Genomic DNA, 24,583 nt, shown 5'->3' on the forward strand with positions numbered 1-24,583 from the left:
ACTTGAAATCATTTTCCATTGAACACTATCAGCCCATCTAAATTCTGTAAACAACATTTACTCTACCGGCTTTGTTGTATATTCATCCCTCAGTCTTATCATCCTTTTTTTTTTTTTTAACGTATATCAAAATAAATTAGTATTTGGAGGGTGGTTGTTTTTTGTTTTTTTGTTTTAACCTTTTACCAGTAGCTGTGAATCCTTAATCCTTGTTCTGAGATTTCAGGCATCATTAAGCAAGTGTGGGGAGACTGCACTAGCAAGCAGGAGGGCCTAGCGCAGTTCCAACCATATGGTGGGTGTTCAGTAAATATTTGTTAAATGAGTGCAGTTCCATTAGTCCTGTTTGACTAGCTCTGTACATATACTTGAACTTGCCACTTAGGACAGTTACTTTCCAAATAAATCGTCGGTTTCCTAGGTACATGAAGATGGACCTTCTTTTATGAGATAGTCCATGAAAGACAATTGTTTAGAATATGAAACGGATTAAAAATATCTATTAAGTACTATAAAATATATCTATATGATACCTACTTTTTACCACAGGGATCATCTTGGAATGTGCACATAGTGGTGTTCCCGGGAATCCACGTTTCTGGGTTGACGCACACCTCAAGGAGCCTCTTGAGGAAGAGGCTGAAGGAGCAGCCCCACCTCCCATCAACCAGAACAGCTTCCCTTTAGTCTGTTTTCCATGGAATTAAGATTTTATTGCAGGAAAAGTTGGAAAATCACAGCTATTAGGTCAGCTAACCAGTATACACCACCCCGTGGAGGCTCTGGTATAGTGGGTAGTATTCCAGGAGAAGAATGTAAGTATATCTTGCTCCCTGGATCTTAAATTCCGAGTTTAGTTGGCTAGGGGTACTGCATCATTAAAATTCATCCCAGTGGCTCTAGATAAAGAATAGTGAGCATTTTCACTGCCAGGGAATAATCTAAACATATGAATCTTACATGAGTGTACACATGTGTGCATCTGTATGTTCCTTTAGTCCCTGAGAGTGAGTGTGCCCAGAATGAACGATGTCTCTATTTTCACTTCTTACCTCTGTAAAGAAAGGGTGTTGGGGCACTTAGGTGGCGCAGTTGGTTGGGTGTCCGACTCTTGGTTTGGGCTCAGGTCATGATCTCCGGGTCTTGAGATCCAGCCCTGTGTCGGGCTCTGCACTCAGTTCAGATCTGCTTGTGATTTTCTCTCCCTCTGCCCCCGCCAAATAAATAAATCTTTTAAAAAAAGAAAGAAAGAAAGGGCATGCTTTTCTCTCCCCTCCCCCGCCGATGAAATAGGTGTGTTTTGAGAACATTTTGGGATCTGATCTCTGAATGCAGTATGGGCAGCTACCAGAAACCTTCCCTGTTTCCAAAACAGAGTAGGGGCCCTCACCGTTGGTGTCCTCTTTCCTCACAGTAGGGCTGATGAATCATTTTGGTAATATATCTTCCTTTATTTCAAAACAACCATAGCCATGGTCATGAGTGTTCATGCCAGCATGTTTACAAATTGTATGATAAAGATTGTTTGATTTTTTACTGTGAAGTTTACATTTGTAACTTCCTCTGTTTGTCTCTATTCCCAATAGGCTCGGGTTATGTATGATTTTGCTGCTGAGCCTGGCAATAATGAACTGACGGTTAATGAAGGAGAAATCATCACAATTACAAATCCGGTAAGAGGTTTTAAAATCTGATGGTCTCTTAAGGACAGTAATTATTTTTAAGATTTTATTTTGTTTAATAAGTTGATAATTCAAATCCACACACATTTTTACCCTGTTGTTTATGAAGTATTGATGGTGAAGTAAGACTCTATATTTTATAAACAGTGAATAAAAGTTAAGTCCCCTAAAGATAGCTGGATGGGGTTCCATCAGACAGAAATGGAAAGAGATGTCCCAGACAGATCCCAGCCAGATCACAGGTGTAGAGATTAGAAAACATTCAGTGTTTCTTGGAAGTCACAGCTGAGGCTGATTGACAGCCTGTGAGCCAAGTGTTTGGCTGAATACTACACATGTATTCTTGACATGTTTTCTCCATGAACTCTGTGAGCTAGGGACTTTTAATCTGTGTTTTACAAATGAGGGTAATGAGACGTAGAGGGTAAGCAAACTTGCCCAAGATCACTTTGTTTATAAGTGGCAGAGTAAGGGTGCAAAACCACATCTGCTTGGCCTCTGAGCCTCTGCTTTTTCTCTCTGCTGGGAACACAACACGTAAACAAGGGTCCCAGGGGTCCGGGGCACATATGTGCCAGTAGCAGACAGGCTAAGAAAACTGGCTCTTCAAGCCAAATCAGACAGGATCTGTGGGCCAGGATGTAGACTTTGGACTTCATTTGTAAGTAGTGGATTCATTTAAGGGTTTTCTTCTTGATGTTGTTGTTAGGCAGGTGATGTCGTGAGACTTGCATTTCCAGGAAATTAATCTAGCACAGGTGTATTGAGTGAACTGGCGTGGCGGGAGCCTGGGGATGCGACTTCAGGTCGTAGCAACAAGAATTGAAGAAAGCTGAACACAGGAGGCCTTGCAGAGTCAGACCCAGAGGACTTGGTGCCAGATTAGATACTGTTGGAGAGAAAAGAGGCAGGGATCCCCAAGAGTTTTGGCCTTTGACCTGAGAGAATGGTGGATTTATTAAGTACGTGAGTCAGAGAGAAAAGCTTCTTTGGGAAGATTAAATGAGTTTATTGTTAGATATGTGGCGCTTGAATAGTAAATAATTAACCCTTCCCTACAGCTTTGCCTCAGTTTAAAAATGGAAATGGCCGAGCTGGAGGTGAGAGCTGAGGATAGGACAGCTCTCCGGGACACCTTTGAGAGTAGCATGTGAAGAAGGTGGCCGGGACAGCTGGAGACGTCCTGGGAAGGGAAGGAGGAGATGCAGGTGTTCCTCCAGGTGGGGGGGACAGGGGCCTGGGACAGCTCAGAGACCGGGGAAGGAGAACGGGAATGACCAAGAGAGGATGGTGGCTTCTTAATACTGATAGTATTTTCAAAACCTGTCTTAATATGTTTTAGATACAAAAAATAATTACTGGGTAGGAAAAGTATATATAGTTTTAGATACTATACTAAGTGTATATAAGTAAATAGTTTATTTTTAATCATTAGAGAGATTAAAGATTCTTTATCTGATTTTTTTAAATGAAGAAATAGTCTTCATTTCCTGGTAAAATAGTATTTAAGTTGTTGTCATGCTCAAAAATGGACAAAGTAGTCGCTTAATGTGATTTTTATTTTTATTATTTTATTTAAAAAAACAGTTAAGCACCTGACTTAGTAATAAGAGTAATAAATCTAAATAAATAGTGATAAATAAATCTGTTTTTAATAAATAAAAATAAGCCATTTATTTATTTAAATAAATTTAATAAGCCATTTATTTAAATAAAATAAAATAGTAATAAATAATAGTAAATAAATAAATAATAAAAATAAAAGGAGAATGGGGAATGACCAAGAGAGGGGAGAGGCAGAGGGAGAGAACAGCCCCGACTCGGGGCTCGATCCCAGGACTTAGAGATCACAACCTGAGCCGAAGGCAGACGCCCAACCATCTGAGCCACCCAGGTGCCCCTTCAAATGATTTTTTAAAAATGTATTATTAGGGCACCTGGGTGGCTCAGTCGGTTAAGCACCCGACTCTTAGTTTAGACTGAGGTCTGATCACAGGGTCATGGGATCAAGCCCCACGTCGGGCTCCAAGCTGAGTCTGCTTAAGATTCTCTCTTCCTCTCCCTCTCCCTCTGCCCCTCCTCCCGCATGCATGCTCGCTCTCTAAATAAATAAATAATAAATAAAATCTTCAAAAAAAATGTGTTATCTAAATTCAGATAGGTATTAACTAATTGAGACATGATTTATGAACTTAAGACAACTCTTAAGGTGAAAAAGTAGGACTTTGTTGAGATAATAGATTGAAAAGTGGGAATTCTAGTATATTTTATAATTTAGTTTAGCATTGTTTATCCAGAAGACTGAAGGAACCATGGATCAGTTAGTTTTTCCTAGATAATAGGCAATCCCAAAGCTTAGTGGCTTAAACAACAACCATTTATTGTCTTGCTCAGGAACCTCCAGGTTGGCTGGATGGTTCCACTGACCTGAGCTCCCTCACACGTCTGCAGGCACCTGGTGGGCAGCTGGGGGCTCAGTGCTTTAACACGTGGTCCTTCAGGTGTCTGGCGATTCCCCTGCTGAGGGTTGGCTGGCTTGGGGTGGGGAGTCCAGGAGACTGAGCCTTTTCTCTGTCATCTAGCAACCGAAGTTACTCACACAGCTCTTTTGGAAAAAGTGTGCAAAGCCTCTTGAGGCTAGACTCTGAACTCACTCTATGTTATTTCCACCTCACCTCATTCTGTTGGCCACAGAGGTCACAAAGGACAACACAGATTCCAGAAATGAGGGTGTCATTCTACTTCTTGACAGTCGGGGCTGCATTTTTGTCATCTGCCCCCACCCAGTGAATAGAGAGGAATTACACATGGATGACACTTTAGCCTATTGAATGGGCTACTTTTCAGTCTTTGATCACTTGTTTGATTTTTCTTGTTTTTAGATGATATCATTTTCCAGAGTAAAGAGAAGCCTTAAGAATTTATAACTTTGAGGGCGCCTGGGTGGCTTAGTAGTCCGTTAAGCATCCGGCTCTTGGTTTTGGCTCAGGTCATGATCTCAGTGTTGTGTGCTTACCCTCACTCGCTTGCACTCCCTCTCTCTCATATAAACCTTTTAAAAACATTTATAACTTTGAACAGTGTTAGCTCTGTGGGAATAAAGAGCTTAACATTAATTATTTTTTCATATATAACAAAGCAAAATTTCTGTAGGAAATTCCAACTATAATGTCATATTTTTTTCTTTTCTCTCTTTTTTAAACTTTATTAGGATGTTGGTGGAGGATGGCTGGAAGGAAGAAACAGCAAAGGAGAACGGGGGCTTGTTCCCACAGACTATGTTGAAGTAAGAACTTATTGTCCTATAGTAATTAAACCTGGTCTTTGTCAGACATCTTTTTATGACTTATGGAAAGTAGCAACTTTATTTTTAATAAAAAAAAATTCCATTGTAAAAGTAATACCTGCTAATTATATAAAACATGAAAAATACATTGAAGTAGACCTAAGAAAAAATGTTACCTATAGACCCAAGCTCCAAAGAGTGACTCCAGATATTTAAATTAAGTTCCTTCTTGGGAGAGCAACTTCTAATTATTCTGGATGAATGTCCCTATTTTTCCTTTGTTTATATTGTGTAATCGCTGTTGCCTGTAGTACTGTTTATATTACGAGTTCATTCACAAAGTTTAAAAAGATTTTTTTTTAAGTAGCTCTCTTTGCTCTGTGCTGGTTTAGGACCTATCCCTCAGCCCGCACTCCCATTCCCATAAACAGAGGGTCTTGGATGAGCTCCTGGGAGCTACTAACCTGGTTTAAGCTCTGTGCCCATAGATGGCAAGGGTAGTGTTCCAGCCCCTGGAAGGAGCCTCCCACCTAGGACACACTCAGCTGACAAACCCCCCTCTGAGCCAACCTCCTGGCGCCCCCTGCTGGTTGTCTGTAGGTTACTCAAACGAGTTCTGGATACTTGGGTCAGCTTGCCTCTCCCCCCTCCGGTGACCAACTGAAACCAAGGTTGCCTGGTGCCCTGTGAGTAAAACGGAAGTGAGATCAAGAACAAGGGCCCTCTGGTTCCCTCAAGCAGAGAGGAATGGTGCCCTGGGGGGATGTTTACCTCGGTGCTGTCTCTCTCCCTGTTGTTCTTGATGGAGAGTTGGGGTGGGGAGTTTTGAACCCTCTGGAGAATCCGATGAATCTGTGGCTCTTCTTCTCAGAAATCTGTGCATGTGCATGCACCCCGGGCTCGCCTGTGCAGTTCCAGAGGGCTCACAGGCCCCTGGACTCAGCCCACCTGTCTTAATGTTTGTGTCATGCTTTACCTCTGTGCACTGTGCAGGCAGGATCCTAAAAATGGACAAGAAGGAGAACAATCTGAGGATTTAAGTTGGTGCTGGCATTGATTGCATTTTCTAGAACTCTGCATACTTCTAGAAAGGAATAGTTAATATAGATGTTCAAAGGCTACCCTACCTTTTAAGAATATAAACCTCTTTTCCATAATAGATGACAATTTTTGCTTGCCTTTAGAGACTCTGTGAACTACCCCTAATCTATGAAAAACCTGTGGTTCTTTCTAATATTCAGATTTTGCCCAATGATGGAAAAGACCCATTTTCTTGTGGAAATTCAGTGGCTGACCAGGCCTTCCTCGATTCCCTCTCAGCAAGTACAGCTCAGGCCAATTCGTCAGCTGCCAACAGTAACAACCAGGTGAGTCTTCCGTCATCTGGCTGGACTGAGAGAGCAACGCATCTCTGACGGCTCACGATGCATTCTAGCAGTTGCCGTTCCCTGAAAGCACAAAGTAGCTGTTAGATGTCTGTGTGGCATTTCTGTTGGGCATTAACAAAAACTTGCCTGTTAGACCGGCTGAAGACTGTTTTTAAAGTTGATTATAAGAGAGAATGCAGGGTGTCCATTGAGCGTTGCTTCTAGAAGTCTGGCATGATACAAACACAGACCCTTTAAGGTGCAAATATTCTCCCAAGTCGGGGAGGAAAGGCAGGGTCCCACACTGAGGCTATGAGTGTCAGAGCTCCAGCTGGAACAGGAAATGATTTCTCTGACCTTGGCGTGTTTCTTACACTCATCTTGCAGATGCAGTGCAGGTGAAAAGTGGCCGCAAATCCAGCGCTCAGCACTCACTACTGCTGTTGTATTGCCTCTAGGAAACTTAAAGCCGTGGGACGAGTTGAGAAAAATACACGGAAATTCGACATTAATTTTAATGAAAGTTTGACCAGTTTAGGTGACTCTGCCTAGTTCAGTTACCGTTAAATGATTACCTTGGGTGAGCGGCAACAAGAAAAGTCAGAAGATGGAGATCAAAATGTTACCGCTTCCTGCATCCTTAGAAACAAATGGGCTTTAGGGCGTGTTATTTCTTGATATTCTTTAACTACATAGAAGGTTTTCAATTATGTGAAGCGTCATAGTCCTATCACTTAGTAATTATTTGCTTACAGAATGTTTATATCTTAACCTTCCAAGATAATTTATCCAAGTGCTGTTACCATATGTTAACTGCAGATTCTGTACGTTTTGATTTATTTATTTTTTAAAGATTTTATTTATTTGAGAGAGAGAGAGTGAACAGGGGAGGAGCGGAAGGAGAGGGAGAAGCAGACTCCCCGCTGAGCAGGGAGTCCCGACTCGGGGGCCCAATCCCAGTATCCCCAAATCATGAACTGAGCTGAAGTCAGACGCCTAACCAGCTGAGCCACCCAGGTACCCCGATTTTATACATTTTTAAATAGCTTTTGGTGGACATCCTGAATTACAAATTAGTCTGGCCCAATTTTAAAATTCAGAGGCAAAGAGGTCACCGTAGTTGAGCATTTTCCTGCATTTTGTTACTCTAGAATACCTGAGAACATTGGTCAGTTAAAGATTACTCAGGATAAAACATGAAGAAACAGTAGTCAAGCCTCACTTGAAGTTTACCAGGGATTCTCAGCATGAGTGCTGTGGATACTGGGGCCTGAGCTCTGCGTTGTGCAGTGTAGCAACACCCCTGGCCTCTGCTCTCTGCGTGCCAGTAACATCTAGTTGCCCTCAGGTGTGACCATCAAAATTATCTGCAGATGGTGCCAGATGTCCCCTGGGGGCAAAGCCAACTCAGCTGAGTTTACCGAGTTAAACAAAAACATCCATGAAATGGGTTTGCATCGAGTAAAAGACAACATTTTAGTAAAAGGGAATGATGCTGAGATGATTTAGAATAAGCAAAGGAAACAAAAGATGAAAAAATATTCATCCTATTTTAATTCAGGGACCTACTTCAGCCGCTGTCTCAGGATGGACTAAAGCACTCTGACCGCAAATTCACCATCAGGCTCAAGTCTTACTCTGTTACGAAGTAGCTTCCTCGGTATCTAAATGTAGCAGTAGGAACTGAGTAGCATAAGTCGAAATAAAACCAACTTTTTGAAGGTGGATTTTACTAATCCATTCTAACATTAAATCTAACCAGATCCTTTGAAAGCAAAGAAAAAGTGAACTGAAACTAGAAGTAACAAAATATAGAAAGCATGACCATAATTAATTAACTGAGCATTTGGATTTAATTTAAATAAAAAAAAATTTTTTTTTTTTTGAGAGAGGGAGTAGGTAGGGAGGGACCGAGGGGGAGGGAGAGAGAGAATCCTGAGCAGGCTCCACGCCGAGCCTGGAGCCCGACGCGGGGCTCTGTCCCACAGCCCTGAGATCATGACATGAGCCAAAATCAAGAGTCAGACGCTCAACCAACTGAGCCACCCAGGCGCCCCCTTCTCAAGTAAAAACATCTGTGCTTTCAGTTATCTGGAATAGAAGAAGAATTTAAATAGACCAAAATGGTGGTGCGTTTATAAATACCATGAAAAATGTCATGAATAGGAAACCAGGCAGCCATTTTTAATTGGTAGCTTTTAAAACTTTTGCTGTCAGGTTTACTCATTCTTTCATTCTCTTGAATGTCAATAGGAAAAAACTATTTTTGTTCCAGGGTTATGCCCGTTGGGATTTTCACATTACTCTGGCAGTGTGTGCTCTCCCAGGGGACAGTTTTATTTGGAGGAGCCAGCCCTGCCCTCTCCCCGGTCAGGCAATGCAGGGCGCACCTCCCCTTTCCACCCTGCACACTGCTCCAGATCAGTCTGTGTTTGCTCTCCTCAGCGCCAGTTATTTTAAATCTGGCTTTCTTCCCACACAGGCAAGGTGCAAATAGCCAATAAACATAGGAAAATACTCATTTTTAGAGTCTGCTCTTAAAGGGTCAGAGAATTAAAATGTTTTAATACCGAGTGTGAGGAAAGGCATATTCAGACAGGCATGTTCTGATGCAAAGCTGGAGGAAGGATAAATTGATGAAGCATCTGGAAGGCAGTTTGATAACATGCATTACTATTTAAAATGCATGCCCTCTCTGATGCAGCAGTTTACTTGCAGAGCTGCCCTTGGAACACAGCCATGTGGGCAGAAGCTTCGCCACACATGGTTCCAGCAGCAGGAGGCTGGGACACATGCGTCGGGCAGGAGGGGCCTGGCCAGGCGGGACCCCAGGGCAGCCCCGCAGGGGGAAGCATGCTTCCCGTGGGAGCAGGAATGTAGATTTAGACACACTGACGTGGACGTGTGATTGTTTTCAAAGGCATATCAGTACGGTAATGGTACCTTTCCCAGGCTCAAATACACACACACCGCAGATGCAAATTGTGTAGAATATTTATCAAAGGATAACCCAGAAATGAATCGAATTCTCATTGTTTTCTTACTCAAATACAGATTTTTAAGTTGCATGAGGACCGCTATTGCAGTACCTTTAGAAAAGAAGAATCATTTTTTAGTGGTTCACCTCAGTTTCACTATCAGTTCTCTGTCTGGGATTTTACAGCTTCAAGGGCGATTCATTTGGGTGGCAGTGCCACCAGCCTCATGCAGAGACCTGTGGACAGTTGCCCTCATCTTGATTTGCACCCAGTTATCAGGGTTTAAATTATACCATTGCCCCGAGTCTGAAAAACTGTTCACAGTAGATCTTTACAAACCTCCTATATGGCTGCCTCTGTGGACTGCACATTACTTAAAGGTTCTATGAACGTAGATGTTTCATCTGAAGGTTTTAGAGATTTCTTTTTCTATCTTCGTTAAATACTGGCAAGAACCACCTACCTGGGATAAACTGCTTCTCTGTTTCTCGCGCCGCATCCCAGTTCCCTGGGAGTCTCTGGTTTCCTCCTTCCCGCTTCCTCACCCCCTGCCACCTGCTCTGGCTGCCCCACCCCCGGGGGCGGTTCGGGGGCGTGGGCCGCACCTGAGCCTGGCGGTCAGACCCGGTGTGACAGACCGGCTCCACTGTATGAGCTTCCGGAGTTGGAGGACAAGAGCCCTTAGAGGAAGTTACACACGGAGACATTTCCTAAATACTCTTCCTTCTCGTCTCCCTTCTCCCCTTCTCCGAGGGATGTTCTCGATGCCTTACCCTGGTTCATTCCAGCCTCTCTCCCTCTCCTCCAGCCACAGACATGTCTCTCCAATCTTGAGTTTTCTCTTCGGTTTACTCCATTTCCAGCTTCTTGTTGACCGTCTCTATCTGCCTCTCCGTTCTGTCCCTCAAGATGCATAATGAGCAGATCACTCAGCATTTCCCCACAAAACTGGTTTCTCTTTCTCACTTTCCCGTATCTTTCTCGGGAATGTTCTTACTGCCCTCTTTTCATTCCTCTGTGAGACCCTCGCCTGATGGGCATGGCCTGCGCCCTCAGATGTGAAAGGGCAGGAAAACCCTTGCTTCTCATCCCAGGACTCTCGCTTCTGTGCCTCCACTTCCTCATCTGGAAACTCCCATAGAATGGCAGGAACGCGCAAATGGAGAGACGGGCTCAAGTGTTCAGAGCAGTGCTTGGTACTCAGCAGGGACTTCGTGATTGTTCGTTTTAGTAGCTCGGATACCACTGCCTCTAAAATAAGATGGTAAGTATGTCAGTTCTTTGCTCGAGCAACTCTCGGGGCTCCCCCATTGCCTCCTGAAGCGCGAGACCAACTCTACATGTCAAGAGAGCCGTGTGTGGAGCAGGGGGTCACCGTCCTGTCAGTAATCATGCAGACCTGGGACAGCGCACAGTAGGGAAAGTGTGTGAGAAACTCAGCTGCACTTGAGGTGCGACTAGATACTTTTCCGGCCTCAGTTGTATTTCTCTGATTCCCTAGCATGGCCCCGTCCTTACTTTATTCTTCCTTGTGTATTAGGCTTCGGGCCAGACGGGCTCTTCTCCAGATACGCCCCGTGCCAGTCCCCCTTCTCTTTGTCTCTTTTGCGCTCTCCTCCAAGAATGATAGAATAACTCCTGTCTTTCAAGTCTGCCCAGCCCCCAAGGTTCAGCTCAAATACCGCACCCTTTATGAAGCCTTGTTTGGTCTTTCCTTCTCTCGATTCCCTTAGTGCTATTTGTGACTCTTATCACAAATTTATTTGTAAACTTGCAAGCTTGGTGAGAAGCAGAGATTTTGTCTTATTTTTTTTCTATTCCCATAACCTATAAGAGGCCTCGCACCATACTAGAATGTTCTGCACATGTTGGAATGATTTTTTTGTTGTTGTTCTTCCATAAATACAGCAAAAGGTATTTTATAGTGGAAAATGTTACGAGGTTTACTGATTTCAACCTGAATTCTGTCAAGGGAGGTTGTGTTGTTTCAACATTGGCTGTAGGACTAGGAGCCATCATAACACCTCATTCTACCATCTGCTGATTCAGAAATAGTTCATTCCCTTATAGGAAATCCACTGGGATTGTTAATTACTTTTTAACCATTTAGATATTAAACAAATGCTCAAAGTTAAGTGGGTATTTAGGGAAATAACATCTTTTTATTCAGAGCTTTTCAGTGTAATGGTATTATGAAGGATTTTTAATTGGTTAAGGGATAAAGAAGGCAATAGTAATTTTATGTTGGAACTACATTTGACTTTATCATTTCTCAAAAAAAAGTCCATTTTTAGGCCATCCTAAGGCCATTTTGTAATTCATTTAAAAATAAATCAGAAGAATGCTTCACACAGGTATTAGGTTTGCTTATTATTTCATTATCTCAAGTAAGATCTGTAATGCCATAGACTTCTCACCGTTGTTTATTGAGATTTCCTCTTTACAAAACCCTATTGGAAAGGTTCTCTCCGTCTCCCCACCCCCATATGAATCCCTTTTAATGGACTGCAGGGCTTTGTAAAGAAGGTTGTAGACATCTGTTTAAAGGATTTGCTGACATTTTCTCCAGAACTGCATCAGGCTAGCAATACTAACTTTCCATGCTTTTTTGATCACAGATCCTTGCTTTGTATAAGACAGCTTTATGCATCTAGGGAACCTTTCCAAAAGTACATGCCATGAAGTTCATTGTTGAGGGTGGTTTGTCATTGTTGTTTGTTTTCGTCTAACAGGAAACAAATGACAAAAGGGAAGGATTTGTTTTGTTTTTTACCTGAACACTGCTTTGATGAAGGGCCAGTGAGCATTGTTATAACACAGCCCATCATCAGAAGTGTCTGTAAGCCCATCTCTCGTGGACTTTTATTAGATCCATCTGGAAACTACTTGTAGCATCATCCTGTTTGGGACATGCAGTGACCTATTTTAAGACTTTGCGCTAACAAAATAAGTCAACTCTCTAAACTAATACAAATATTTCCTGCTTCTTAAGATAAGTTAATAAAATAAGTTTTCATTTTCTGTACTTAAAAAAATACATAACTGGAGTTGACATCTGTGTGCTTAGAATGTGAATTAACAAAGGGTTTGTTAAACCAGTTAAACTTTTTGGGTCATTTCCAATCAGTACAAACAGCTTTAATTGGTTCTTGTGATCTAGCCTCATTTTTTTAAAGAATGTAGAAGTTTTATATTCTGACCAGTGGTTTTGTGATGTTAGTAGAGGTTCATCTGAATTAAATTAATTACAAATAGATAATGTCCTTTGAGCAAAAGATCTATAAGGAACAAAACAGGAAATTTTACAAATTCTTCTACATTCTGAGTAGAAATGGCTGGGCTCTCTACATAAGAAAATTTTATACCCTCTGTAGGCTCTTCTGAGAAAAAGAGTTAAGTCTTTGTCAGAAACTGTTGGGCATCACAGTATTCGCTTTCTTTTTTTTTTTTTTTTTAAGATTTTATTTATTTATTTGAGAGAGAGAAAGAGAGAGAGCATGAGAGGGGGGAGGGTCAGAGGGAGAAGCAGACTCCCTGCTGAGCAGGGAGCCCGATGCGGGACTCGATCCCGGGACTCCAGGATCATGACCCGAGCCGAAGGCAGTCGCCCAACCAACTGAGCCACCCAGGCACCCACAGTATTCGCTTTCTGCCCCTACTTCCTAACACAGCTGGCATGTGGTCATCATATGTCTGATGGAGAGATGTCACATAAAGACTTTGGTGCCTCAGTCCTACAGATGAGTTGTCAAAACAAAAGAAAAAGAAAAACATAAATAGCCTCAGACTTCACAGAGCAAGCAGTTTTCTTTTCATTCCTGTTGCAAATACCTGGACAAAGTCTTGCCCTGGAAGGAAGGAATTTTGTAACTAGAAATTTCCATCTGTGCTTCCAAGCAGGGGACCATTCATGAGGGTGTAGTGGAATGAGAGGCCATGGCAGGTAAGCCAACTGACAACAGACAGAACGTGTGAGCGTGGGATGGAGGCACAGCAAGAACTCTGCTGTGCGGTGACAAGGGGAACCTTCGATTGCTTCCACGGCCTCTCCCCCAAGGTAACAGTGTAAAGGGTAGTGAGCCCGTGATTCGGGACTCCTCTTACCTGGCAGACTTATCAGGCCGAGTGGTCCGCATTTACCTGTATTGATTGGAGCGTCTCCTCTAAGGAACCAGGTGGGCAGCCAGGGCCATGACCACCCATCCGTTTTCTTTTGAGCCGTCGTATGTCCTTTGTACTCACATTTGCTGGTTTGGTAGAAAGCCAGATAGAAAGCAATCTTAATGAAATATATGTTACCTTTTTCATTAATTCTCAGACCTCAGTAACCCTCAACGTCCAGCCTAGTGTAGGAGGACGCACAGAGAAACAGTGGCATCATTACCGTTCTCTGCATCTTGTCCCGGTAGCTCCTGTGTGGCTATTCTTGTGATGTGTGCAGTGAAAGTTGTCCTTCTCAGACCATGTCTTGTGTGCTTACCGGGAGGCCAGTGAATGAGTCAGATCTCACCACTGTTATCCAAAGTAGGAGTGTGCTTCTTACTGGTCCGGGTTCCCTGAAGATGTCCTATAAGAAGCAAAATACAGCAAAATATAACAAAACCAGAACCTATCATTTTTGTGGACTAGTGTTTTTATTTTCTTTAAAAACAATTTTTAAGAAGAACCCTTTAGTATTATTGAAGCAGTACATATACACTGTAGAACATTAGAAAATTCAGGCTAGCCAACAGAAAAGCATCACATCCCCACCATGCACTACTGTTTACACCTTGGCATATTCCTTATTTTCCCTGATGAACATGGTTATCCACATGTATACCCATATGAGACACGTACAGTACATACTCTTTGTAACCTTTTAAAAGTTGACATTTTCAGTAAATTTTCATCTTATGTAATATCCAGACCAACTTTAATTTTCCCAGCAGACCCCAGAATGTCTTTTACAGCTTGTTTAAGAACTGGCGTTCAGTGTAGGGCCCAGGCGTTAGGTCTGGTTATGTCCACTGTGTCCTTCACATGTTTCCTTTCTTTCCAGCACAGCCCCTACTTTTTTATTCTTAGTTGGTTTTCCTGTACAATTCCCGTCTTTTGGATTTGTCAGATGGTTCCTTTGGTATTGTCCAAGTTGTTCCTCTATCCTCTGTACTTCTTATAAATTGGAAGCTGTACCTAAGGTCTCAAAGGATTCAAAGTGAACATTCTGGGCAAGAATATACCATAGGGATATTGTATATTCATGCTACAGCACATCAGAATCAGTCCACCGTTACTGATCAGAATGACCTTGGGTCAGGTTAATGGCAGTCTTCTGTTTCCACCGTCTGGTTATGTTTTCTCCTTGTGACCAGAAGGTAATCTGGTGTTAATTCAGTGCTATTAACCATTCACCTAATAGTTTGCCACCAGTTGATATCTTTGCCTGAATCAATAAAGCGATTTCTTCCACATTTACTGAGGTGGCTTTCTTCTGTAAAATAGCACTTTTCCTTTATCAGTTGGAGCTGGTTAGCTACCTTGGAAAACAGTTTCTACTGGAATTCGGTGTAGATGTCCAGTTCTTTCCCTTTCACTGCCAGATTGCCAGGTAAGAAGTTGCTTTAATAGCTTCTCAAGTAGTGACAAATGAGTTTTCCTATTTTTTTGGTATTGTTGTGGACCCAAGGGTTTACACTGATCCCGTGTGTTCCCACTGGTATGGGTTTTTCTTTTTTATGCTTAAAATTATCACCCACTGGAAGCCCATCAAAATGTTTCCTCTGTCTCATCAATATCTGGAAGCTTTCTTGCTCTTAAATATTCTTGCTAATTCTGTTGTCTGTGTCATTACTGGGTCAGCTTTGATTGATTGGTTTTTCCTTGTTATGGCTCATATTTTTTGCTACTTTTCATGCCTGGTGATTTTTTATTGGAAGCCAGACCTTGTGATTTTTACCTTGTTATATGTTGGGTATTTTTGTTTTCCCATAAATATTTTGGGGTCTTGTTCTGGCATGAAGTTAGGTTACTTAGAAACAGTGTAACCCTTTCACATTATTTTTAAGCTTTTTCAAGTGGGACCAGAGCAATGTTTCGTCTCAGGGTATTTTTGCTTCTCTGCTGAGGCAAAACCCTTTTTGGCAGTGTACCTGATGCCCTGTGCTCAGGAGGTTTTTTCTTCTGGCTGGTGGGGGTACTTAATCCTTTCATGTGGTACACTCACTAGTACTAGCCCAAGACCTGGGGTACCCCTGTGCGGCTCTGTAGAGGGCTGTCTGTGCAGCTCTCTGCCCTGGGCTCCCCCTTCTATCTCCTCAATTCACAGGAACCACTGGTCTTTTTGTGGGTTCCTCATCCTGATCCGTGGCCTGGAAAGTCTCTCTAGGCAGGATCAGGTCCTTTATTGCCTGGTGTCCAATGATTGGGAAACGGTTTCATGTATTTTGTCGGTTCTTTTTTTAAAATAGTTTTAGTTTTAAGTGGAAAACTGGATCATGTTGATAGCCTACTTTGTATATTAATTGATTTCCAAAGTCAAGTTTATCTACATCTAGAAAATGGCGATAATACCACCAACTTAACAAGAGAGTTGTACCTGAAAAGTGCATCCTCGTGACACCATGTGAGCGTTCTAGTAATGACTTCCCTACTGGAGAGCTGTGGAGCCGGGACTCAAAGCCTGGGAACGGGGCTCCACAGCTCTCCTCCTGACAGCAGTTCCAGTTTGGCCTTGAGTAGCTTCATGGGAGTGTATCCGTTACCTGTTGTCGCGAGGACGCTGCGTACCGAGCCAGGGAGAGCCTCCAGAGCACGCACCAGAGGCCTTTGCTTGTGCGGGCACGGCCTGACTGGCTCCTGCCCTCACCTGGGCCCGCTGGGTGTCACTGTGACACCGTGCCTCCTCCTCGTCAGCCAGGTGGCTTTGCTCGTCTTACGTGCCCGGTGGCTTTGAAAACACTGGTTCAACATCTTAACATTCTGAAAAGCTTGGCTTTGTGTTTCCTCTGGAGTTTCTTTCCTTGGCTGTGTGACTTGCATGATATTTGTTCCATTCCCTCTGTGCTGCTTAGGATTATTTTTGGCGCTTCAGTGACACCGTGATGTGACTGACAGCAGCGGTCTCCAGAATGCGCACTGACCATAACCCACTCCTCCGCAGTCGGGGCTTTGCTTTGCATGTAAAATGTTTGTGAACGGACAGCATGCTAGAATTTTCTGGTGCACTTAGCCCTGCCACGAATTTGCTGTCTCTAGTTAAAAGCTTTGGTATGCTCTTTTTTTCTTCACTTACTGAGCACCCTTTTTGTTTTAAGGTGGATATTTTGGCTCAGATTGGTTGTATTGAAAGTCTCAGCCAGTCACCACCTTCTTCATCTTCTCCTTCTCCTTCTCCTACCATAAATAAGGTAAAGCTCAAACTTGAATGCAAGAGGAAATTAACATTTAAAGCCCCTCAAAGTAGCCCTTTTCCACAAGTGAGGTGATTATTTCAGGTGAAGTATCTTCCAGAAGGCCTTCTTGGGGTGTGGAGACACGGGGTGGAATTGGTAGGAATTGGCAGGGCAGCTGGGATTTGCACCTGGGGGAGTATGTCACCGAGACTTGTTTGGGGATCTGTTCCATGGGCAGTGAGAGCTAATGAAGGGTTCTCAGTCACGTGGTTGACAGAGTCAGGAGCTGTTTGGTACCATAAAGGGCAGGCAAGGAAGAAGTTGAAGACCTTACAGAAGGAGAGAGGAAGCAAAGCCAGAAGAAAGGGAGAGAAGAGGCTGCTCTGGGTTTGAAGCCTTGGCTCGGGAGCAGAATGGGTTGTTTGGCCAAATGCCTGCGGTTGGGGGCACAAGGGTTATTGGGATTGAGGGCAAAGGGGTCAGAGGCCATAGGGTGATTAAACCAGGTCATCCTAGGAGGTTGTTACAGGAGGGGTTGGGCTTTGAAGGATCTGGCATCTAGCACCCAGAAAATGTTTGTGCCAAGCGCCCCAAGAAGGGATATTGGGGGTTGAAAACAGAGAGGTCAGAGGCCAATGCATGGCAAGGTGGGTTCAGAGAAAAAAGGAGACAGACTGTGTGAGCTGGCTCCTAGTTGTTGGTATTAGAGGAGGGGCCCTGGAAGTCAGTAAAGGCCATCTGAGAGCGAGAGAGAGTGGTCAGTGATCGAAGCTGGAGAGGTGTCCAGTGGGCCAAGCTGTGAAAGATTTATCAGCAAGAGTCACCTTGAAACAGGATAGAGGGAATGTCCCAGGAAAAACAACAGAGAAGGAAGCAAATAATTACTAGATTTGCCTACAAGGATTTCATAACCTTAGGAGGAGCTGAGATCATATAGGTAACCAAATATATAGCAATTACTATAAGCAATTTATAAACAAAGTAGTTTTATTTATTTTTAGCCTAATTAATTTTTTTTGTAAAGTCCATTCATATATTTTTAAATTTAAGTATGCTTAGCATAAAGTGTTATTTTAGTTTCAGGTACAATGATTCAGTAATTCTGTATATTTCTTACTGTTCATCTTGATAAGTATACTCTGAATCCCCTTCATGTAGCTCACCAGTCCCCCCACCTCCCCTCTGGCAACCACCAGTTTGTTCTTTGTATTTAAGAGTCTTTTTTTGTTTGTCTCTTTTTCCCCTTTGTTCATTGTTTGTTTGTTTGTTTTTCTTAAATTCTGTATATGTGTGAAATCGTATGGTATTTATCTTTCTCTGACTTATTTCACTTAGTATTATGCTGAGGTCCATCCATGTTGTTCAGATGGCAAAATCATTCTTTTTTATGGCTGAGTAATAGTCCCTTCTGTGTGTGTGTGTGTGTGTGTGTGTGTGTGTGTGTGGTCTTTATCCATTCATCTATGGATGGCCACGTGGGCTATTGTAAATAATGCCGCAGTAAACATAGGGGTGCATGTATCTTTTCAAATTAGTGTTTTCGCTTAAATGCAGTAGTTTTCAAAAGAACTTTTTTTTTTTTTTAAGGATACTTGCTCTGAATAGTTCACATCTGATTGTTTCCTCGATGTCGATGAAAATCTTTCTTTGCTAACATTATAGTCTTAATGTCACAGCAGTGTTGACCTTCAGTCTTCCTATCCTACTTTATAACCCTCTGTTCCTTTTCAGTTTCCTTCATGTAACTTGCACCAGCTTTTCTGAATCTGAGGCAGACTGCCTCGTTTTGAATTCTAAGCCTGAAATTCCCGGCCAGAATTTCAGCCTGGCTGCCTGACCAGAACCCATGCCCTTGACTGAGCTGCCCTCAGCCTATTATTTCACGGGGCCGGGGGGCTCAGTCAGGACTTGATGGAAACACTAGACAAATGAATGTCTGTACTAACTGTCCTCTTACTATCCAAAATTTCTGTACTTCTTGAAGTTCTCATTCTGAAAATAAAAACCTCATAGAGTTTGGAGGGCACAGAGTATATATTGCAGAGTATAACTCCCCTCCTCAAAGAAAACCAGGGAGGAAGGGCTTCTCTTAAGTCAAGTGTGCTTGTCAGGCCCTCAGCATGACTGCCTTCATTTCCAGTATCCGCTAGAATGCCTTGCAGGTATCACCGTGTAAGCTTATATTCGAGAAGTTCACAGGCATCTGGATGAAATGTCCTTCTGCTGTTAATATTTGACTTAAATGAAATAGGATTCCAGCTCAAGAACATACCAGTTTTACTTCTAATTCAAACAGAAGAAATCATCCCACAGAAAGCAATGATCCTTCAAAATCACTAGTAACTTCATTCTTTTTCTTGAAGGTGTAAGAGATGTTTGAATGGAATCATACTTCACATGTAAAAAATACACTCTGGTTCTGGTGTGTGACAGGCAGTTATCCCCACATCTGTCAAAAAAGGCCAACCTTGATAGTATTCTAGAGCATTAAGTATTTTAGACAGTTTGGGTAACTTTCTTGCAAATTCCCCCTTTCTTTGTTCCTTTTTTTTTTTTTTTTAACACAAGTATTTTTTTTTTTTTAATGTGAGAAAGAAGACTCAAAGGGGAAAATTTGCTATTCCATGTTCTTAGATAAACAGATTCAATATTGAAATTGTTTTTTTTTTTTAAAGACACTGTTTGGTTTCCCTGAATTTATCTGTAAGTTTAAGGTGATACAAGTAAAAATCAACACATTTTTCAAAATTTGACATTCTGATGCAAAAGTTTAGATTTACTTTTTTTTTTTAATTTTTAAATTTTTTAAAAAGATTTTATTTGACAGAGCATACGCAGGGGGAGAGGCAGGGAGAGGGAGAAGCAGGATCCCGCCCAGCAGAGAGCCCAACATGGGACTCGATCCCAGGACCCTCATGACCTGAGCCAAAGGCAGACATTTAACCAGCTGAGCCACCCAGGCGCCCCTAGATTGTTTTACTTTTAAAATATTAAGCTGATGCTAAAGTTGATGTGTAAAAATAAACCAATAAAAGATTTATGCTAAAGTATTAATACTGTTCTATCTAGTGGGCTAACAAGTCACTTGGTACTTATACAAATGGATTCCTAGGAAAAACAGTCCAGAAATAGGCCCAAGTCCAGCATACGAGTAAGGTGACATTTCAATTCAGTAGGGGAAAGATGGATTTTTCAGTAAATGGTATTAGGCCAACAGACTGACTATAAGAAAAATTAAGTCAGATTCCCTAATTATTTCCCCCACCAAAGTAAATTCCAGGCAAATCAAAGATTTAAAATTTTAAAATCAAGGAAATAAAACCCCCCAAAACTGTGGTTGCCTCAAGTGGACGGGGCAGGGTGAGAAGTGGGCTGCAGGTTCTCTCACTGTAATAGTCCTTGAAACCGGATGCCATGTATTGTTTTCTCCAAAGTTTTATTTACGCTATTAATAATTGAACTGTAAAATTACTTAAAGGAATAATGGGAAAAAATATTTTAAAAATTAATTTTGGAGCATGGCAGAACCCATTGGCAAGTCGGTGGGAGCGTAGGAATGGAACTGTCAAATGGAACTGTACAATCTCTTTGGAAAGCAGTTTGACAGAATCTGTCAGCTGAGAAAGCCCATTCTCCTTAGCCCACCAGTTTCTCTTCTGGGGATTGCACATGGTTGTATTGGACACGTGGGGAAGGATGTACAAGGAGGTGCACTGCAGCATTATTTTTGGTAGCAAAACACTGACAGCACGATACGTGAGCATCGGCATATACTGGTGAAGCTGTGGGAGTTAAATATGGTGGAACAAGCCACGGGGAAGAGCCACGTCACCCGTATGTGCTGATGGACCACAGAGAACGCGTCAGGCCACGAAGTGAAAAAAACAAACACAAGTGCAGAGCACAAAGGTTTAGAAACAAAAGGGACCTCTGGGCGTGGGATGTTCGATGAAGTATATGGAAGGAATTCATTGGTGGTAGTTGTCTGAAGAGAATGACTGGCAACCTGGTAGCATATCCTTTTATTCTGTTTGTGTTTTTTTGTGTTTTTTTTTTTACTGGGAAGGTATGACTTTTCCATATAAAAATTAAAACCTCGTCAAAAATATAGTGGATTTGCTTTAAAACAGTTAAAGCAAATAAAACAGATCCTTGTCAGCATGGATAATCCCAAAAACATGATTTAAGTGAAAACAAGACAGCTTGCAGAGAGACACATCCCATGTAATGTTGTGTCGGTCAGTTTTAAGAACCTAAAGCTGTTACTTAGGACCGTGTATGTATGCAGTGGAGGTATGGAAACATCCTCAGGAATGGATACAGTTCAGGGAAGTACTTGCTGGGGGGTGTGGAGAAGAAAGAGCAAGTACGACAGCGACAGCCACGTGTCATAGTCCCTTTGTTACTGGTTGTCAAGTTCCAAGGAAGCAGGGCAAAAGATTAACATAAAAAGAAAATGTATGAGGTTGATGCTGCTCTTTGTGCTTTCCTTATCTATTTATTTAAATGCAAAATTATTATTTAAATTTAAAATTGTTTTAAACTTATGTCCGTTTTTTGCAGCACCCCTAGTATATTCTGTTAAGTGATTCCTACTGAATTGAGTAGTGCTTTTGAGAAGTCACAAATGGTCTTTCTCCCTTTTTTTTTTTTTTTTTACCTCTGACAGCAGGTCAGCAGTGGCAATGACCCCTGGTCAGCCTGGAGTGCTTCCAAATCTGGAAACTGGGACAGCACGGATGGCTGGGGGGCCAAGCCAGAGGGGACCACGGCCCAGAGAAACACCTCCAATAACTGGGACACTGCCTTTGGTCACCCCCAGGCCTACCAAGGACCAGGTGAGGAGGGGGCTCTGCCAGTGCCCGGGCCCACCCTGAAAGTGACTGGGGAGGGCATTCGAGTTAAAAATAGAATTTAATCAGGGGCGCCTGGGTGGCTCCGTTGGTTAAGTGTCTGCCTTCGGCTCAGGTCGTGATCCTGGGGTCCTGGGATCGAGCCCCACATCGGGCTCCCTGCTCAGCAGTGCCTGCTTCTCCCTCTCGCTCTGTCTCTCCCCTCCGCTTGTTCTCTCTCAAATAATAAAGAAATAAAGTCTTTAAAAAAAAAAAAAAAGGTATTTTAAAAATAGAATTTAATCAAAGGAGCACTGTGAGGTGCTCTTGTCACTAGCAGCAAACCTAGATTTCTGGACCCAAATGTGGGTAGTCGTTAATTATAATCTCTAGTCCCAGCTCCACGATCCATATCGGAGTTGCTTGCAGGGGCCAGGCTCACAAGGCAGGAGAGCAGAGCGGCCCCGTGGCTGGGAAGAGGACACAGTCCTCCTGTCGCCAACGGATTGATAGCATTGCAGGAGACCCAGCTCACAGTCCTGGTCCTCCATGGTGCCGGGGACTGGCCAGCTCCATTTTTATATCCTCTTCCCACTCTAAAATCTTAGCAGCTGACACACATTTGTTTTAAAACCTTGGGCCCAAAAAGTGTGTATACAGATCAAGTATGATTTATCACCTGCTGGTTTATGACGTCTGACCTAATGGTTTTTCCTCTTCCTTAACTACCTGTTTTAATGGAAGTACAGAGGCAAAAGAGGAATTTGTAGACTGGGAAACAATTCAGGAATTAAGAAAAAGGGTATTTATGTCTGTTCTGAGATTAAATAAAAAGACAGAGATCCGCCCCTCATTTTTTTATGACCCGTGGATGAGCACATCCCGTGGAGAATCGAATGTGCTAGTGGCCGGGGACTTGTGCGCAGGAGACATGAAGGGCACAGGCTCCCGCTCGTAGCAGGAGTCACGGGCCAGTGGAAGGGCTGCGACCCCACAGCTGACCCCAGTTCTGTACCAGCTCGGCCCAGATCCTTCCAGTACCTTCTGTTCTTTTTCGTTTTCATTTTGGCCTTTGTCTCTCGGCTTCTCTTGGTGGCACCCTAGGGCCAAGATCCCAGGGCATTTTTCTGTCTAATGGTAAAAGGACACGTGAGGCCATCAGGGTGGGAGACAGAGGCCCAGACGGCGGGAGGAGGACGTGGGGGTGGGGGGAAGCCGGCAGCAGCGTCTGTACCCGACAGAGACCACTGTTCAAATGGGAGGCTGCGGGCGCTGTAACGCCCCCTTGTCTCATTTCTTCTCTTCCCCTCCTTCCTCCCCTCCCCTTGTCCTTCCCTCACCTGTATTATCCTTGGTGTTAAAGAATTCCTTTTCAAAGATCTATTATCTGCCTTCCATCCTTCCTGCCCAATATTCGTGACTGAAAGGGTATTTGATCTGCTTATTTCCAAGTGTATAAAGTGAGAGTTACCTGTGTGCCGGCTTGGCTTGTGTACCCTCCACGGAGCTGCTCCTAGTCTGCACTTCCCTGAAGTTCCTCACACTGACAGCCTCATTATTTCTAACTTGTCTTTTGCACTAAAAGGCAGAATCCAGGGTTGGAGCCCTTGCACGGACTAGAGCACCCTCACTCCGCATCTGCCTTACATTCCTGTGCTACAGCTTCTCTCGTTTTTTTTTTAATTGGCTAACGCAGTCAGTAGTCACTATCAGAAAATGAGGTTGTTCCATTTTTATTTTGTTTTTCTTCACCGGTGCTCTTCTGTGCCCACCCCTAGCCACCGGTGATGATGATGAGTGGGACGAAGACTGGGACGACCCCAAGTCCGCTGCTCCCTACTTCAAGGATTCAGAGTCAACAGAAGCAGGGGGTGCTCAGCGGGGCAACAGCCGAGCTGGCTCCTCATCCATGAAGCTGCCACTCAACAAGTAGGTTTAAAGGGCATCGGGGAACGTGAACTCCACGCAGAAACAGAGGGGAGATCCAAGGAGGCTTTCCTCTTTTCAGTGATCTGGGAAGTTTGGGGTGTCATTTGATCATTTCTATTTGGATCTTAGCTTTAGAAGCTTACTGGAAGAATTTTTTTTTTCTTTTTAAAGTGAAATATTTGTTCTGTTTAATGATCTGCCAAATACTGTTTTTACCTTTGTCAACTCCATGGCACATTGATGTCACAAGAAAGCTAAAAATAATAATATTAATAATAATAACTCCTTTAACTGTTTTCCTATTTGTTGATCACTTACTGTGGGCCAGGCATTGCGCAGAGTGGCTTCCATGAGCTGTCATGTGACCCTCATATCCCTTTGTAGTACATAGACTCTGTTTCACTATGGGAAGAACTGAAGCCCAGAGAGGTTAAGTAAGTGTCCAGGCTTGCACAGCTGGTAAGTTAGGATCCCAGGCATTCCTTCAGTCTCTCAACTACTATGCCTAGTATGTTGTAAGACTTTGTTTCATTTAGATTTCTCTGAGATGTAAAACGAGAAGAGTTTGGAACAGTATTTGTAGACTCAGTGCCTGACAGGGAAGCGTGTGGGAAGGGGTGAGTGTGGACAGAGCACCGTGGGATTCCCCGCAGGACAGACCTGCATGAGTCTGTAGTTCACACAGTTAGGTCAAAGGAGACACAATTTATGACTTCCCTAGGAATCCTCAAATTCTCTTCTTACAGCAGTGTGCTTAATAGAGTTTTTCTAAAACTACCACCACTGTTTCTCTGTGTTCCAAGTCCGTGATTCAGAGCAGGAAGGAATGTTAATCTGTGTCTGGAAACAGTTGTAAAGAGAATGTTTGCTGTGTACCTGGATGTCAAGGTCTGGGTCTAGATCCACACATGGAAGTTTGAGTCCTCCTGGTTCCGCTCTGCATGTTTACATAGCATCAAGTGATTGGATGAGCTGGCTTTTAGCTACAAGTTCTTCCTACTTGTCTATCCACTTCCTTCCATTATGTCTTTTCATGTTCAGTTGCATGCGTTATAAAATTAGTCATTCACATTGACTCTATCCTTTTCTTAGAGTGGAAGGTGAAGTTCTCAGTGTGGTCTGCAGTGATGTAAATT

The 24,583-nt window shown here is 42.9% G+C and overlaps 1 protein-coding gene across 3 annotated transcripts in view; it reads left to right on the forward strand.

Annotated features, from left to right (window-relative positions):
* SNX9 (sorting nexin 9) overlaps positions 1-24,583 on the forward strand; it is a 105,738-nt gene that overhangs the window by 46,929 nt on the left and 34,226 nt on the right. The window contains exons 2-7 of one of the 3 annotated variants that reach the window (XM_054505617.2): positions 1,587-1,673; positions 4,894-4,968; positions 6,210-6,335; positions 16,609-16,701; positions 21,356-21,524; positions 23,297-23,447. In XM_054505617.2, the coding sequence (XP_054361592.1) occupies positions 1,587-1,673; positions 4,894-4,968; positions 6,210-6,335; positions 16,609-16,701; positions 21,356-21,524; positions 23,297-23,447 (701 nt within the window). The remainder of the gene's footprint in view (positions 1-1,586; positions 1,674-4,893; positions 4,969-6,209; positions 6,336-16,608; positions 16,702-21,355; positions 21,525-23,296; positions 23,448-24,583) is intronic. The other 2 variants (XM_045865808.3, XM_054505619.2) reach the window with 2 other exon arrangements.

This window comes from Mirounga angustirostris, unplaced genomic scaffold (assembly GCF_029215605.1).
Source record: "Mirounga angustirostris isolate CCGP_5_RB_7025 unplaced genomic scaffold, mMirAng1.0.hap1 SCAF_8, whole genome shotgun sequence".
In the NCBI taxonomy this organism is placed as follows: Eukaryota; Metazoa; Chordata; class Mammalia; order Carnivora; family Phocidae; genus Mirounga; species Mirounga angustirostris.